At 37.4% G+C, this 16,651-nt stretch overlaps 1 protein-coding gene across 1 annotated transcript; it reads left to right on the top strand.

Annotated features, from left to right (window-relative positions):
- The first annotated feature begins 7,586 nt into the window (after positions 1 to 7,586).
- On the top strand, positions 7,587 to 14,740 carry LOC141502159 (dynactin-associated protein-like). The gene is made up of 3 exons (XM_074206755.1): positions 7,587 to 7,662; positions 9,887 to 10,048; positions 13,325 to 14,740. Exons 1-3 carry the CDS (start codon positions 7,606 to 7,608, stop codon positions 13,793 to 13,795), a joined length of 690 nt encoding a protein of 229 aa, XP_074062856.1. The 5' UTR covers positions 7,587 to 7,605; the 3' UTR covers positions 13,796 to 14,740.
- Positions 14,741 to 16,651: the final 1,911 nt, after the last annotated feature.

Below are 16,651 nucleotides of genomic sequence, written 5' to 3'. Positions count from 1 at the left end.
CTGCAGTTGATAATTACGTTTTTATGCCCTAGTACATGGTCAATTTTTGTACAAGTGCCATGTACTGCAGAGGAAAAAAATACATTCCTTTCTATTCCCATTCAAATTCCTCTATAAGTTTGTCATAATCTAGTTTTTCTAACAATTTATTTACCTCCTTAACTTCTTTCTTGTTTATTTTATGATTCGATTTATCTAGATCTGAGAGTAGGTTTGAGGTCTCCGACTAGTAGAGTTTTGCTGTCTATGTCTTCCTGTTCTTTCAGCTTCTGCTCTAAGAATTTGGATGCTATCCCATTGGGTGCATATATATTCAGTATTGAAATAACTTTATTATCTATGGTACCTTTTAGGAGGGTATAGTTTCCTTATCTCTTTTAATGCTATCTATTTTTGCAGCTGCTTTGTCTGAGATAAGGATTGATAACCCAACTTTTTTTACTTCAGCTGAAGCAAAATATAATTTGTTCAACCTTTTACTTTTACTCTATATGTATCTCTCGGCTTCAAATTAGTTTCTTGTAAACAGTATATTGGAGGATCTGGTTTTTAATCCACTCTGCTATTTGCTTACGTTTTAAGGGAGAGTTCATCCCATTCACATTCAAAATTATAATTATTAACTCTTTATTGTCCTCCATGCTATCTTCCCTCTTTTTGTATTCCCCCTCTGTTTTCCCCCCTTTATCCATATTCCCCAGTATTTTCTTTCTGAATACCACTCCCTTTGGTGTGTTTGCCCTCCTATATCCACCCCCCTTCCCTTTTCTTTCCCGTTTCCCTTTTTCCTTCCCTTCCTTCTGTTAGTTCCCCCTTTTTCTCCATCTCCCTGTTCCCCCTCCCCTTTTCCCCTTTTCCCCTTTTAATACTTGAAAGATAAGATGTTTTTTCAGCTGAGTACATGTGTAAGTTAATTTTAAGCCAAGTCTGATGAGAAGAAAATTCAAGTGTTTCTCAGCTCCTCCCTTCTTTCCCTCTATTACCATAGATATTTTGTACCTCTTAGTATAATAAGATTTGCCCCATTCAATTCCCCTCCCTCCTCCTGTCTCCTTCCTGTCCCCCTTTTTAAGGAGGTAGTATTTTTAAATCATTCTATCTGAGTCACAGAAAATTGTGAGTATCCATCACTTCTAGTTAAGTATATTCTATCAAATAGAGTTACAATTCTTGAGAATGATTACATTCTTTCTCCCAAGTAGGGTAATACTAGTTTCATCCCATTGGATAGCAGTCTCATGGATAGGTCATGAATGTCCATCACTTCTGGCTAGGTATATTTTCTCTGTTAGAGTTACCGGTGTCAAGAGTTATGAGAGTCTTTTTCCCCATGCTGGAATATAGCCAGTTTCATCTCATTGGATAGCAGGTTTTTTTTTTCTTTATCTCCCCTATTTTTTTTTTTTTTTACTTTTTCATGTGTCTCTTAAACCTCTTGTTTGATGTCCAAATTTTCTATTTAGCTCTAGTCTTTTCATCAGGAATTTTTGGAATTCTTCCATTTTGTTAAATGTCCATCTTTTCCCCTGAAAAAGTAGGCTCAGCTTTGCGGGATAGTGGATTCTTGGCTGTATTCCAAGCTCCCTTGCTCTTTGGAATATCTTGTTCCAGGCCTTTCTATCCCTTAATGTTGATGCAGCAAGGTCCTGCATAATCCTTACTGTGGCTCCTTGGTATTTAAATTGTTTCTTTCTGGCTGCTTGCACAATTTTCTCTTTTATCTCTTAGTTCTGGAATTTGGCCACAACATTCCTTGGTGTTTTCATTTTAGGATCTCTTTCCAGAGGGGATCGATGTATTCTTTCAATAACTATTTTGCCCTCTGGTTCCATGATATCAGGGCAATTTTCCATCACTAGATCTTGTAATATTAAGTCCAGGCTTTTTTTCCTCTCTTCAATGTTTTCAGGAAGACCAATAATTCTCAGGTTGACCCTCCTCGATCTATTCTTGAGGTTATTGCTTTTGCTCATGAGGTATTTTACATTTTCTTCTTTTTTTTCTACTTTTTGGTTTCATTTAACATGATCTTGCTGGTTCATGAAGTCATTATCCTCAAACTCCATTCTTTTTGTTGAGAGAGGAGTTTTCTTCATTAACGTTTTTCAATTCCTTTTCCAATTGGTCAATTCTATTTTTGAAAGAGCTTTCCATTTGATCAATTGAGGTTTTGAGAGAATTATTTTCTTTTTGCATTTGCCCAATTGAGGATCTGAGAGAATTATTCTCATTTTGTATTTGTCCAATTGTATTTTCCAATGATTTGTTTCCTTGTTGCAAGGTATTAATCTTCTCTTGGGTTTCTTTTCCGAAATTTTCCAAATGATTTTTAAACTCCTTCCTGATTTCTTCAAGGAAGTCTTTCTGTGGTGGAGACCAGGTAATATTCTCCTCAGAGGTTTTAGGTCTCTCTGTGTTAGGGTCTTTTTCCTTCCAAGAATTTTTCTATGGATCCACCTTTCTGCTGGTCTTTCTTCATTTTGCTAAGACCTTGAGTTGGGGAGGGGCTGGTTCACAGAGATTTGGTGTTGGGATCCCTAGAGGCTGAGTGCAATATCTCCAACTGGCCAGTAGGGGGTGCTAGAAGATTTGCTCACTGATTGTAATTTCTCCAGCTAGCAGTAGGGGGTGCTGGTTGCTTTCTCTGGAGTGTCTGTGACCTTGATTGAGGCCTTCTACCATACTCTAGAGGGAGCGATTGAAGCTGTTAAATTCTTTTGCCTTCACTCAATGGTGGGTTCTGGGTTGAGGTCATACCTCTCCCTATTGTCAGCTGGGCTGGTTCTCCTGCTCACATACCTGTGCCTGGGGCAGAGGTAGTCTGTAATTATGTTTGTTCTGGGAAGAGGCTTCATTCGAAATGGAGGCATGGACTCGGAGTTACTCGGGACCAGAGGAGCCCAGGGATGATGGCTGCAGCTCTCCTGCACCGGAACTCTCCTCCCAACCCTGTTGGCAGGCTCCAGATGCCAAGCTCCAGATTGTCAGTACCCACACCAATGCCTCTTCTGCTCCCTAGTTTAACCAAGCCCCTATGGTCGACCAGGCTCTAGCCCCCAGCTCTAGTGGCTGATCTGCCCTCTGTGCCTGGACTCACCCACAACTGTGAAAGACAAATCCTGAGGTAGATATTCTTTCTCTTGGCTTTTCTTTCTGAGTTTTGTTGATAGGATTTCTGTTAAGAGGTTTGTTTCATATCGTATATGGGGAAAGATCAGGAGATTTTATAACTGTGCCTGTCTTCTCCCTGCCATCTTGGCCGGAAGCCCCACTAGTTCTTTTCTTCTCCCCAAAGAACTGCTATAAACATTTTGGTACATGGGGACTTTTGACCTCTTTCCTTGATCTATTTGGGGTATAGACCTAGTAGTGGTATGACTGGGTCAAAGTGCATGCACAATTTGTAGTATACTTCTAAATTATTTTTCTATTCCTTATAATCTTTACAAGGTCAAATCTAATTATAATTTTGAATACAGCATTTCCTTTTTCATCTTATGTTTATTGATCACTTTTGTTTTCACAAGATTTTCATTTGCAAACATACTTCTTCCTTTCTCTTATTTACTAATCTCTTATGACAAAGATTTAAAAAGATAAAAAACTAAAATATCAATTGATTCTAATGGCTCATAAAATATTTTATTTGTGACCTCCAGTTCTTCAAGTAAAGAAGAGGATTTCATAGGGTCACAAAATTAGAGCTGGAAGGAACCTTAGAAGCAACTAAGTCTGAGTTCTTCAACTTACAGATGAGGAAATAGGCAAAGATAAGTGAAGACCATGTGACTAATGTCTGGCAGGATTCAGACTCAGGTCTAGTACTCTGTCTAATGTACCACCTAGGAAATTGTGTTAGCAGAGTGTCCCTTATTCAGCAAAATCCCACATCTGTGTATTGTCTCCACATGTGCAGTAAGACAATGTGACATAATAGCTAGAGAGTTGGTATTGAAGCCAGGAAGACCTGAGTTCAAGTCAACTCTGACTCATCCTCAATGTGATTTCAGCTTTTCAGTGCTCTCTTAGGAACTTTCTAAGACTATGACTTGCAGAGAAGATGAGGAACTTCATTGATAGAGGGAGTATACTCACCTGGGTGTTCCCTAAATCAGTGAAATCTCAGCTCCAGTTCCTATCCTTTTAAAGCATTAACACCCTTCCTTAACAATGTTGTTATTCAGTAAGTCAGCATATTTGGAACTAATTATGTTGTTATGCAGAAATTGCTACCTAAAATATTTGAGATGCTGAATGTCTATTTAGACTGATTCATAAATATATATACATACACACACACACACACACACACACACACACACACACACGGTGTCCCACAAGTCTTAGTGCAGTGGGATGCCCTGTATTATCAAAGATAGAAGGAAGAAATATAATAGATTCATAACTTCCTCTGAAACTTTTCCTTGAGCATCGTATTATCCAATGTAGGAAACAGAGGGTTATTAATCTACCTAGGCAGCTAGGTGGCACTATGGAGAGAATGGTGGACCTTGGACAACTCTATTTGTCTCAATTTCCTCAACTGTAAAGTGGGAATAATAATGGCCCCCACCTCCCAGAATGGGGAGGATCAAATGAGATAGTATGTGTAAAATGCTCTAGCATAGAGCTGGAGCACATGTGTAAAAGCTAGCTAATATCTCTCAAGGATGCTGGACAGAAAGTGTTAGAATCAATGTATCTTTTTTTTATAAGACCGAAGCAGTTGGCTAGGTTTAGTGAGGCAGAGTCCATCCCCAGGGATAGCAGTGGTGGGGGGAGTTCTTGGGTCTGCAGCCTGCCAGGCTGGGGGCAGCATGAGTTACTTACCGGAGTAGGGCAGAATTGGGCTCCAGCCTGAGGGAGGCAGTATCATTACTCCTGCTCCAGACACATCTGGATGTGACAATCCCTGCTACCTATCTCAGGGACTGGAGATCACAGGGCGGGGGGGGGGGGGGTGTTTGGAGGGAGTGCTGCAGCAGCTGGCCATGGAGTGGATGGGTGTTTGCTACAGAGCCCAGGAGCAATGGTAGCAGGGAGCAGCACAGACCTCCTTGGTGGTAGAGGAGGCAGATGTGGGTGCCAACCAAAGAAGGGTTGGCATAGACAACAACAAAGGCAGTGCCAATGTAGCTCTTGCTATAATACACAACTGATTGACTCCTCTGAATAGCTACTCAGTGATATTTAGGCCATCCTTCCTGTTGATCCTAGTGATCATGAAGCAAAAGTGTCTAACCAACCTCCTAAGAAGGAAAGTCACAGGCTACTAGTGGGGCAAAGATTTGGTATTGAACATACTCCTCACTCCTGCTCCCCCCCCCCCCCGCATCCTTCACACCATGGGGGAGGGGGAGGTCCTGTTGGCAGGCTATGAAACTTTAAGTAGTATGGGAAATTCTCAGTATTGACCTTGACAATAAACAGGCTGCCTGTAATGGTCTTTTTCTCTAAATGATAAAAAAAAAAAATAATACAGATAACCTTAAGGTCATCTAATGACCTGGAGGATATTCTTGGTGCCATGATGCCATGGTCATTTCTTTTTTTTGTTTTACTCTTGCAAGGCAATGGGGTTAAGTGACTTGCTCAAGTGCCTGCCTCAGAAATTTAATTTGGTTCTGTCTAAGCATATTAATTAACCTTGTTACCTCAGTTTTCCCATATGGAAAATGGGAACAGTACTAGCACCTACCTCACAAGATTTGTTCAAATTTTAAATAAAAATCATTTTAGAAACCATATACATATAAACTATTATCATACAGCTAGGCAATTATTAAGTGTCTAAGTCTGACTTTGAACTCAAGTCCTCCTGACTCCAGATCCAGTGCTCTATTCACTGCATCACCTAGCTGCCCTGGGCTTTAAACTTATACTGTAGCTTATATTTTATATATACAGATATTTGGTCTGGTGCTATCGAGGCAAGCCCAGGTAGGATTCTAAATTCAATAAATCTAGGAGATCTTTTTTGGGGGGGTAAATTAATTAAATGTTTGACCAAATTTAGAAGGCTAATTTTTAAGTTGGTAATTTGACCTTCAAATGATATTGTAAATGTCCAAATGACTCTTCACAGGAAAAAACATTTCCTATCCCTGGTTTAGACTTTCTTTCTCTTTCTTTCTTTCTTTCTTTCTTTCTTTCTTTCTTTCTTTCTTTCTTTCTTTCTTTCTTTCTTTCTTTTTGATTTTTACATGGCAATAGGACTAAGTGACTTGCTCAAGGTCACATAACTATTAAGTATCAAGTGTCTGAGACTGGATTTGAATTGATTCTCCTGACCCCAAGGCTAATGCTTGATCTACTGAAACACCTAGCTGCCCCCCCACCCCTTAGTCTTTATGAAGGAAAGAAGCAAGGTCTAATATTCATTTGCATTTGCACAAGCTTTCTAATCTTCATTCTCCCATATTCAGTTTATCTGATTTTTTTTCCTTTTGCTTTGTTTTTGCTTTTAGGGTTTTTGTTGTTTTATGTTTTAGTTTTTCTCCTTTAGTGCTTCCTATAACAGACTTCTTGAATCTTGCTGTGATTGTTTGGTAATATCCCTAAAGACATTTCAGTAATATATGCAATTGGGAAACATTAAATCAAATAAATAAAAACATAATGGAATATAGACTAATATGTGCCTTTCTAATTTAGTAGGCAGCTGGCAGAGTTCCTTATGTATGGTTTGGTAACCCTGCTTGTATTTGACATCACTGCTTTAAGACCTTACCATAAAGGGGTGAAGTGTGGTGGGGGCAGGATTCTAAACAACTCCCACCCTTTCTCCTATGGGTTAGGTTAGTTCTGCTTAAAAGGTATTTTATAATATAAAATATATCCTTCTGTTAGAATTGGTTCAGTGGACAAAGGCTTAGGCCAAGGTCATTGAGATATGAACTAGCTAGGACACAAGGAATGGAGCTCTTTTCTTGGTGTATACTCACAATCTGCCTCATGAGTTGGGGTTTGGGAAACTGCTAAAATGGATCAATTATTTATCCTGAACAAAAATCTCTCCTTGGCTCTGAATGTCCTTTGCCTGCTATGGCTAAGTAAACCAAAACCTGTTAACTTTGAGATGTATTAGCAGGTCTCCTTTGATCCATTTTTTGATGTGTATAGAAAATGCCTGCCTTAATTAACTAACTTGGTTCTACAAAGCATATTAATTAACCTTGTTGCTTCAGTTTTCTCATATGGAAAATGGGAACAGTACTAACACTGTTTCACAAGGTTTGTTGAAAATTTAAATATAAATTATATATGTAAATAAGATATTATTATTATTATTGTCATATTTTATAATTTTTGCTTATTTAGGTGGACTCATGGAGGGTCAGTCTTATTTTCCCTGAGATGTTAAATTTATTTAGATTTTATTTTTTTTTTTTGGTAAATTAGTTTAGTTTGGACATCCTGTTTGGAAGGTGTGGTATGCAAAGGGAAATAATTATTATTCAGTTTAATCCACTCTTGGATTTATACATCATAGCTAACTACATTAATTATAACCAGTATTTCCATGTCTATGCACAGCTATAAAAGGAATGGACAAAATGGTAAATATATTCCTGAGTACTGGCGTGCAATATTAGTAGTTCCAGGATGGAAGGGAAATACAGAAAACATTCTTGGACTCCTGAACGACCTGAAATTCAACCTGTGAGTAGCAGCAGCAATGGTCTGCAATCCCTAATGCCTATTTTCAGTCATCATGTAAAAGCTAACATTCTGAATGGAAAAATCTATATTTATTTAAATCATTTATTCAGTATTTATAAGTGAGATGGAAAGATTATTTCTAAGAACGTTTCCATCTCTAACACTCTATTCTTTTAACTGTTTATTGAAGAAAGATGCATGCTATCAGAAGAGAGATTATAGATGGTTTGTTGTCTCTTTTGTTTTTTAAAAGTTAATTTATTTCTTGAAAGTCTTCAGGCAAAAGTCATTTTCATCCAGAAATCATAGCCTAAGAAAATGGAACTGGGAAAATCTGAATAAAAGCAGAAATTTTGGAATCTGAGGACTTGGCTTTCAAAACTACCTATCATAGTGTGATCTCGGACAATTCCCTTAACCAACTGCCTCATCTGTAAAAAATGAGGAGGCTGATGATGACACCTGAGCTCCCTTCAAACTTTATATCACTGACACTATGATCCCATAAAATAACACCAGACCATAGAAGAAAAGTTATAATTAATAATGCAATTCAAGCTACAGTTATCATTTTATTTTAAAAATTAAATTAATTTAAACATTTTTATTTTCAGTTCCAAATTTTAATGTCCATTTTAAAAAAAAACAAGTGAAATGCCTCTGGCCCAGAGTTTCTTCCATTGGGAGAAATAGCTTAGAGAGTTCTGCAAATTCTATATTCACCAAAAGCAGGAGAGATCCTAAGGAGCGAAAGTCCCAATTGAGGAGAGTTAATATGAAAGGAAAATAGATTATTGTACTTTAGAATTACCCCAGCAGGTGGCTTCCATACTCTTTCTAGTTCTAGTGCCTATGATTTGACTTCTGTGGAATACATTAAGGAGGCTTTGGAAAAGTAACATTTGAATATCTGAATTCATCCAGATCTCACTTGGTATATCTGATTTTCCAAGTTCATTAGCCTCTGACAAGTGGAAAGCAATTGAAGTCTAGAAAAATAAATGAGTGAATAAATAAGTAAATGAATTAACAAACAGACAGACAAACAAACACCTGGGAGGTTAGCAGAAGTGGCTGTTTAAGGGAATAGATTTAGGGTGAGTTGAGTTATATTCAGAACTAGGCAGAATAGGATCTGGCATTCAGTCCTCACTGTGTATAATTGTGGGTAACCTTAGAGTTTAGTTTCCCCTTGTGTGAATGAGGAGTTAGACTAAATGATATTTGAGCTGCCTTCTAACTCAAAATGTATTATTTTATGTATAATGTTGATTTATTTACTTTGGATAAAAATCAGAAAAGGTTATCAGTTCAATTTTTTGAGTGTCCTGCTTTTGTTTTTCTAATGTTCATGACTTTTAATCTTTATATTTTGAAAGAAAACATCATAATTAATGAGCTTAATATAAAGTTTTCAAAATAGTATTAGTTGGGCAATTTTTTAAAATAAGAACTACCCTTCTATGGATGTCAATTGAACACATTGGTGGTTTTTTTTGAGGTGTTTTTTTTTTACCCCATCAAGTTCTTTCCCCCACCCCTAGGAAACTAGGTTATCTGGAAGGAGTGAGTAGTGCTTCAATGAGGGATTAACCTAGAGCTAAATTCTGAGTGGCATTGGTAATGGTGGCAGATATACTACTGCTTCCTCAGCCATTCCTTCTCCAATTCCTTTTACAGATAATGAACTGAGGCAAACAGGCTAGATCTGAACTCAGGAAGATGAGTTTCCTGATTTCAAGCACTGGACCACCTAGCTATCTTAAAATCTTAGGTACAATTTCAGTTATTACTACTCTGGTTATTAAATCAACAGCATTGTTATTATTCATGAAAAATAACAAATAGTCACTTCAAAGTTTTCAGAATATTTTATTTAATTTTACTTTATTCTTTAAATGAGACATTTATTTTTATCCCCAATTTATAGATGAGGAAATGGAGGCTGAGGAAAGGTTAAGTAAATTGGCCATGAGAGTCACATAGGTAGTAGGTTTTTGAAACAGGATCTGAACATATGTCTTTCTGATTCCAAGTCTTTCCATTACATCAGAGGTATCACCCTCTGACCCTGATGCCCCATAGGGCCTGGAATGAGCCCAAACATTTCTATTTGAGATTGATACCACAGTACTATGCTGTTTCAACTATATCTACAAGATTATTGGATTTTGAGGAGTCTTCTTTTAATATCTTCTTATTATATTCTTATTATTCTTTACAGTCCTTTCAGAATCCCAGTGGGCATGAACCTTTTCAACCTTCACAAGCAGTATTTCACTCACTACCTCATGTTCAAAGTGAAATACAATCCAGACCATCAGTTATCTGTACCAACCCAGGAGTTCTTGGGCATTCAGTACCCTCAACTACAGTATGTCATCAGGTAAAGTCTTAGGCAATACTGCTTCCTTAGGTGGTTGGACTTGCTTGGATGGTTGGATCCCAATGGTCCAAGTGCTCTTGATTCATTCATTTCATTCATTTAAAGGCCTTACCTACCTGGTCTTGACATAAGATGTGAAGATGTGTATATGTGTGTGTGTGTGTGTGTGTGTGTGTGTGTGTGTGAATTTATACAAGGATCTAGTAGCTAAGGGTGGGTCACCCAACTTCTTCTTAGTGTAAGCAGGATTCTCAGGACTGACCTTTCCTTCTCCTTTCTTAACCCTGAGTTTTTGGGAAGTCTAACTTGCTAACCCTACTATTTTGCCCATCACTAAAAAGATAGTGAATGGATAGAAAAGAATGATACACATCTATGCCATTTTTCTTTCCATGCCTTTAAGATAAAATGTAATTACTTCAGTCAGATATCTTGTTTGGCATTATTCCCCATCACTCACTCTCTATTCCTATCAAACTGACTTGCTGCCTAGTCTCTGTTTGTGATGTCCTGTCTCTCTGTTCTTTTGTTTGTATTCTCCCATGATTGGAAGACATTCCCTTCCTTATTACTGCCCCATGGACTCCATCATTTCCTTCAAAGCCAGCTCAGGGACCACCTCATAAACAAAGTCTTTTTGAATCTTACCAAAGATGAGCATTTTCTCTTTTTAAAATTATTCTGAATGTAATAATAGCTAATTTGTTTTTATTTGCCTGTCTACAGTTGTATCACCCTCAAAAATACAAGCTTTTGGAATGCAGGATTTGATTGATTTTTGTCTTCCAATAAACATTACTGTTGCCTGAGACCTAGCTCATAATAGACACCTTTTAAATTTCTAAGTTGTTGAATGTTTTTTGAATGAATCAAACTATGACCTCTTCGAGGTACACCATCTTTGTGATGATTTTTTTCAATCCTCCTAAGTTTTCCTTTTTTTCATATGGGCCAAACTCCACAATTTCTCTTGATTTTTTCCTATATCCAACAAAGGTATGCTACTAGTAAAAGAAAAATGGGTCTTAATTCTCCCTGTAATAACAAGGAAGTTATTAGTCCCTTCTTTAGATGTAATATCACAGAATTTCAAACATAGTTCCCATGTAAGTGGTATAATGTTTTTTTCCCCTTATTAATTCCTGAATGTTTCAGGTTAGACTTGAGGATTTTCACCTGGAAGGATTCAGGAGTAGTAAGTGAACTTCTCACCCCTTTGATCTTATGATCTTCTAAGCCATCCCTACCTAGTCTGGAGGAGTTCCACCCATCAGATCTCCTTAGCAATATGAGTCAGCACAGGATCCCATCTGGTCAATGGACTGAAGGTTGTAAGCATTTGTTCTAAAAGGAATCTCAGATGATCACACTTCCCCTGGGATGAGGAGAATGACACAATCCTGGAGTAGAAAGAGCTTTCAACGTGTCATCCAGTCCAGGGTGGTTCAGAAAGGAGAGTAATAAACTTAGCAGAGCTCATACCCAACTCTACCTTAGATGGTCTTGGGCAAGTCCCTCTCTGATTTTCAGTTTTCTCAACTGCAAAATAAAGGTTAGACTAAATGACATCTAATGTCCCTTCTAGCCTTAGCCCTGTGGTCAATATCCCTATCAAGTGGTTATCCATTCCCCACTTGAAGACTTCTAAGATGAACTGTCTACTAGAGCAGCTCTTTTTTATTTTGGAACAGCTTTGATTGTTGGGAATGTTTTGCTTTACACTAAGTCAGAATCTGTTTTGTCCTCTGAAACCAGTTTAATTCCTTTCCCACATGAGAGTCTTTTAGTTCCTTGAATGTAAGTATCATGCCCCTCCTGAATCTTCTCTTCTCCAGGCTAAAGATCTTGAGTTCCTTCAGTCAGTCTTAGTGTGTCCTGATCTCAAGTACTCTCACTGTCTTGGTCGCCCTCCTTTGGAATTCCATGCTCCCAGAATCCATAATTTCTTCACTGTCTCCCCATCAAGACAGATTGAGACACTTCCTTTGCTTAGTAGTCAACCTTTATAAGTTGTTGGGGCAGAAGAACTAATAACTCTATGGTCAACCTGGTAATGAGTATCTCTGATGAGAGATGTGGTCTGGACTTGAAATCTTTCTAGCTTAGTAGGATCTAGACTGTGTGTTCTACCACTGTCATCTTGAAGAACCCAGAATCCTCTTTAAACCATCATGAGCCATTAAAGTAGCTTATAAAAGCTCCTCTAAAAATAGGGTGTCCATAAATGCACCACTTCTAATATTCTAGACACTATGCCTCTCAATACCACCTAAGAGAGGATTCATTTTTTTAAACTACCTTGTCACACATTTCTTTATTTTGATCTTATAGCTTATTAAAATCTCTGGACCTTTTTGCACAAACTCTCATATAGCCAGATCTCTCTCTCTTGTATTGTCCTAGAGAAATTGCTTTTTTGCTTCTAGGTGTATGTTTTTACATTTATCTTTTTTTAAAAATATTTCTTCTTAGATTCAGGCCCTCATAGTATTCTGCTGAAATTCAATTTATTTCAACAAAAATTGATCAAAGGTCTACTTTGTGGAAGGCACTATGTTGGGTGCTAAAGATAGAAAAAAATATAGTAGTCACTGCCCTCAAGGAATTTATAATGTAATCCAGGCAATCCCATGTTATAATATGAACCATAAAATGATTATATGCCAATAGTTTCATTTAATGTAGAGTATGATAAAAGCAATGGAGAAATCCAGATAAAATGCTCTAGAAAAACTTGTGGAGGGAACACTTCTAGCTGGAGTGGAGGTGGAATGTTTGAGGGAGGACTTCATGTAGTAGTTAATACCTGAGTGGAACCTGGAGGAAATAGGATTCTGAATGGAAGAAATGAAGGAATACTCTCCAGGCATGGGAGACAGCCTATGTGAATTCATGGAGAATGGAGAGAACATGCTGATTTGGATGCAATACTTTTGCTGTGGCATACAGTTTGTAAAGAACATAATGTGAAATGAGGTTATATTGAGTCATATTGTGGAAAGCTTTATATGCCTGGCTTATATACCTTGTATTTCATCTGAGGATTCACAGAGAATAACCAAAGAGGTTTTTTTTATCTTGACTTTGCTTCCTAATGGGTTAGCTCTCCCTTCCACTTCTGTTTTGCCTGAAAATTTGATAAATGTACTATTTGTGCTTAATCTAAATTACTTGGTAAAATGTTAAAGAGCAGAGGACCCAGCTAACTCTTGTAGAGACTCCTCCATGGGGGAGAAGATTCATTAGAGCTAACCATTTTAACTTCTTTCCTTGCAGGGCAAAGAATACCAGTGGTCACTATGGAAAATATTTTTGGTCTGTCTTTTGGCATGTGTAATTACAACAACAATAGGAGTGCTGATACTGAGTCTGGTGAAGAATAATAATGACAACCCCTCAATTGTCATTCAATTACCACAAAGTACCACAGGTAAAACAACTGCAGCTTCCAAAACCACCACTTTAATAGCCACAACACCTAAAATGACAACCACAGCTTCCAAAACTACCACTGTAATGGCAACAACACCTAAAACCATAACCACAGCTTCCAAAACCACCACTATAATGGCAACAACACCTAAAACCACAACCACAGCTTCCAAAACCACCACTATAACAGCAACACCATCCACCATCTCTGGAATTTCATCCGAGACCACTCAGCCTCTATCTCAAGTAGGTCCTAAGACAACTAAAGCTACCATGGCTACTAGTTCTGGGACTGAAATGCAAACAAGTAGGTAAACAATAACCTCCCCATAATGCCTACCCCTCCTCATAATGCCTAACCTCTTCAATCTTTGTTTACAGCTAGAGGAAGCTAGGTGCATGGTGGAGAGAGCACTGAACTTGGAGTCAGGAAGACCTGTATTCATATCTAGCCTCAGATGCTTTACTAGCTATTTGAGCATCACTTAACTTTTATCTGCTTCACTTTTCTCAACTATAAAATGGAAATAACAACAGCATCTATCTCCCGGGGATGTTGTGAGGATCAAAAGTGTATGATATAATATTTGTAAACTGTTTTGCATAGTCCTGTAGAAAGGACTACATAGAAACTTGATAAATGCTGATTTTCTTCTCCAATATAGCCTCTGCCATCATAAACTGAGGTGGGACTCTTTCTGCCACCACCACCATCACAGCGGTGACTATGATGACAGCTGTTACTACCAACTTAAAGATTGGACTTAAAGATATTGCCATTACCACAAATAATACTTTACATATTATGGTAGGGACAAAAGTCTCTACCAAAACATGACTAATATCACTAAATTGGGAATTTGTTTTGGCCAGTGGTGCTTATGTAATACAGGGGGCCTCCTCCTTCCCTTCCTTCCTTCCTTCCTTCCTTTCTCCCTCTTTCCTTCCCTCCCTTCTTTCCTCCTTTCCTTCCTTCCACTTAAATCGATGCTATCAGCATAGCTACAGTGTATACAACAATAGCCAGGACAACCACAGTATAAGATAGTTTGTTCATATGGAATGATTGAAGGAAAAAAATGGATTGCCCTTTGTTCCACTGGTATTCTCTTTATATTAGGAGAACCCTGAGTAAGGTCCCTCAGTATGTTGGGTAAATCAATTCCTTTTGCAAATATGGTATGTGATTAAGTTACATAGGATAATCAACAATGAATGGGTTGCATTCTAAATCCTGAAAGAAAACATTCGCATTATTGAAATCAGATACTCTTTTATGTTTCATTTTATTTATTCTTTTAGTCATAAACATTAATATTGACTTATATTTGTAAACAACAAAATATCTGTGTTTTGATAGCTATTGTGCAAAAGAGAGAGTTTCTGAATTCCTTGTAGGAATTTTTGAGAGTGCAAATAAAGCAATACTTATTTATATTCTTTCTGGCATGATGGTACTTGACTACAGTAACAGATGACATTTGTATGTTTACAAAGGGGCTTTATTATTTATAACATTCTTTATGTATGTTACTTTACAAAATGCTTCAAGTGGATGCTTGTATGTTATTCTAAATAAAATTAATTTTTCCCTACAAAATGCTCTATTAGTAATGTATATAATGAGTATACTTATTAGTTCAAAGATCTTAAATTTCATTGATATGAATATTCTGTCCAGAGAGTCAAATCCCAGATCTTCTAACAATTGATTTAGATGTTCTTTCAGAGTTGCTAAATCTGAACTTTTCATGATTCCCACAACCAAACATCTTTTTTTATAGTTTGTTAGGCTGATTATTAAACAATACACATAAACCACCTCCACGCATATACTAGAAGCCTTTTCAGAACTTATGTTAGCAAAACCTTTGATGAACCCAGGGTCTTTATCATGTTCCAGGGAGGGCTTAGAATATGGCTCCTGTGGAAGTCAGTAATTTTGAAAATAATACTTTTTTGATAAAGACTTTTCTATATATTATTACTTAGGTTAATATTCAACCACAAATAGCCCTGGTCAGTTTTCCAGGAATAAATGTTTAAGGATGTGTATTGATTTGTGAATGACTATAACTAGATGATAGGCAGAGTGATGCAGTATAGAAAGTACTGGATCTGATTTGAAATGTCTGTGACTATCCTAATCATGACCTCTCTGGGCTTTTTACTCTTTTTTAAAAATAAAGGTATTAGAACAGATAATCCCTAAGAGCTAGAATACCTTGCATATAATTATATGCTATTAAATTATAAAGGTGGTGTTAAAGTGGCCAGAGGGTTAAATTAGGTGTAAGTGAATGAGCATGAGTAAGGCATGAGCAAGAATCAACCATAGGTATGATGGCTTTGTGGGGAACCAATGACAAAAAACACACCACAACCCCTAGAGGTACTGTGAACCCTCTTAGGTTAAGCCTAAGAGGGTATTCTGGTGGAGAGTGTCCATCAAGTCCTTGCGCTGTTAGGCGGAGGCAGGGATGGGGAGCAGCCAAAGGGCACCTTCACTGTAGAAAGTCTGCACAAGATTTCAGGGATAGATGGTTCTGGGGAGGGACCATCTCATTTGAAATGAGAAGCTGAGAACTTCCAAGAGAAACAGTAATGAAAAAAGGAATACTAGAAGGGAGAACAAGGGCTGCTGTTGCTACAGTTACAAGAGCATGAACTGAATGTAGGATGTTTGACTGGTAAAATCCTCTGGATGTCTAAAAGAAGGTTAATATATATATATATATATATATATATATATATATATATATATATATATATATTTCATTGCTCCTAATCTTTCTATTTGGTGTTCTGTTTTCCCTCAAATTATTGCCTTCTTCCCCAAATTATCTTGCATTTATTTATATTTTTATCTATTTCCCCAGTGTAAACTTTTTTAGAAGGTAAGAACGGAGACTGAAACCCAGGTCCTCAGATTCTATATCCAGAACTTGAGATTCAAATTCCACTAATTGGGTGAGGAATGTGGAGTTCAGTTGTTTGGAAAGTAAGCATTTGTACTTCCCAAGAGGCTTGAGTAACTGCTTTGGTGGACTGGAAGCTAAGGTTCCACAGATTGTATAGGGTCACAAGATTTTACCAGTTATCATTTTAGAACCCTAAAATATATTCAGAATCCTGAAACCAACAGCTATCTCATTTCTCCTCCTTCCAAAG

Source organism: Macrotis lagotis, chromosome X (assembly GCF_037893015.1).
Source record: "Macrotis lagotis isolate mMagLag1 chromosome X, bilby.v1.9.chrom.fasta, whole genome shotgun sequence".
In the NCBI taxonomy this organism is placed as follows: domain Eukaryota; kingdom Metazoa; phylum Chordata; class Mammalia; order Peramelemorphia; family Peramelidae; genus Macrotis; species Macrotis lagotis.
This window is presented reverse-complemented; position numbering and strand designations above follow the sequence as displayed.

What these genes read in the sequence shown, in the direction of transcription:
- LOC141502159 (XM_074206755.1), top strand. Translation starts at nt 7,606, where the DNA reads ATGGAAGGGAAATACAGAAAACATTCTTGGACTCCTGAACGACCTGAA. An exon ending in AACGACCTGAAATTCAACCT is followed by an intron (nt 7,663 to 9,886) that starts GTGAGTAGCAGC and finishes TATTCTTTACAG; the next exon opens with TCCTTTCAGAATCCCAGTGG. An exon ending in CAACTACAGTATGTCATCAG is followed by an intron (nt 10,049 to 13,324) that starts GTAAAGTCTTAG and finishes CTTTCCTTGCAG; the next exon opens with GGCAAAGAATACCAGTGGTC.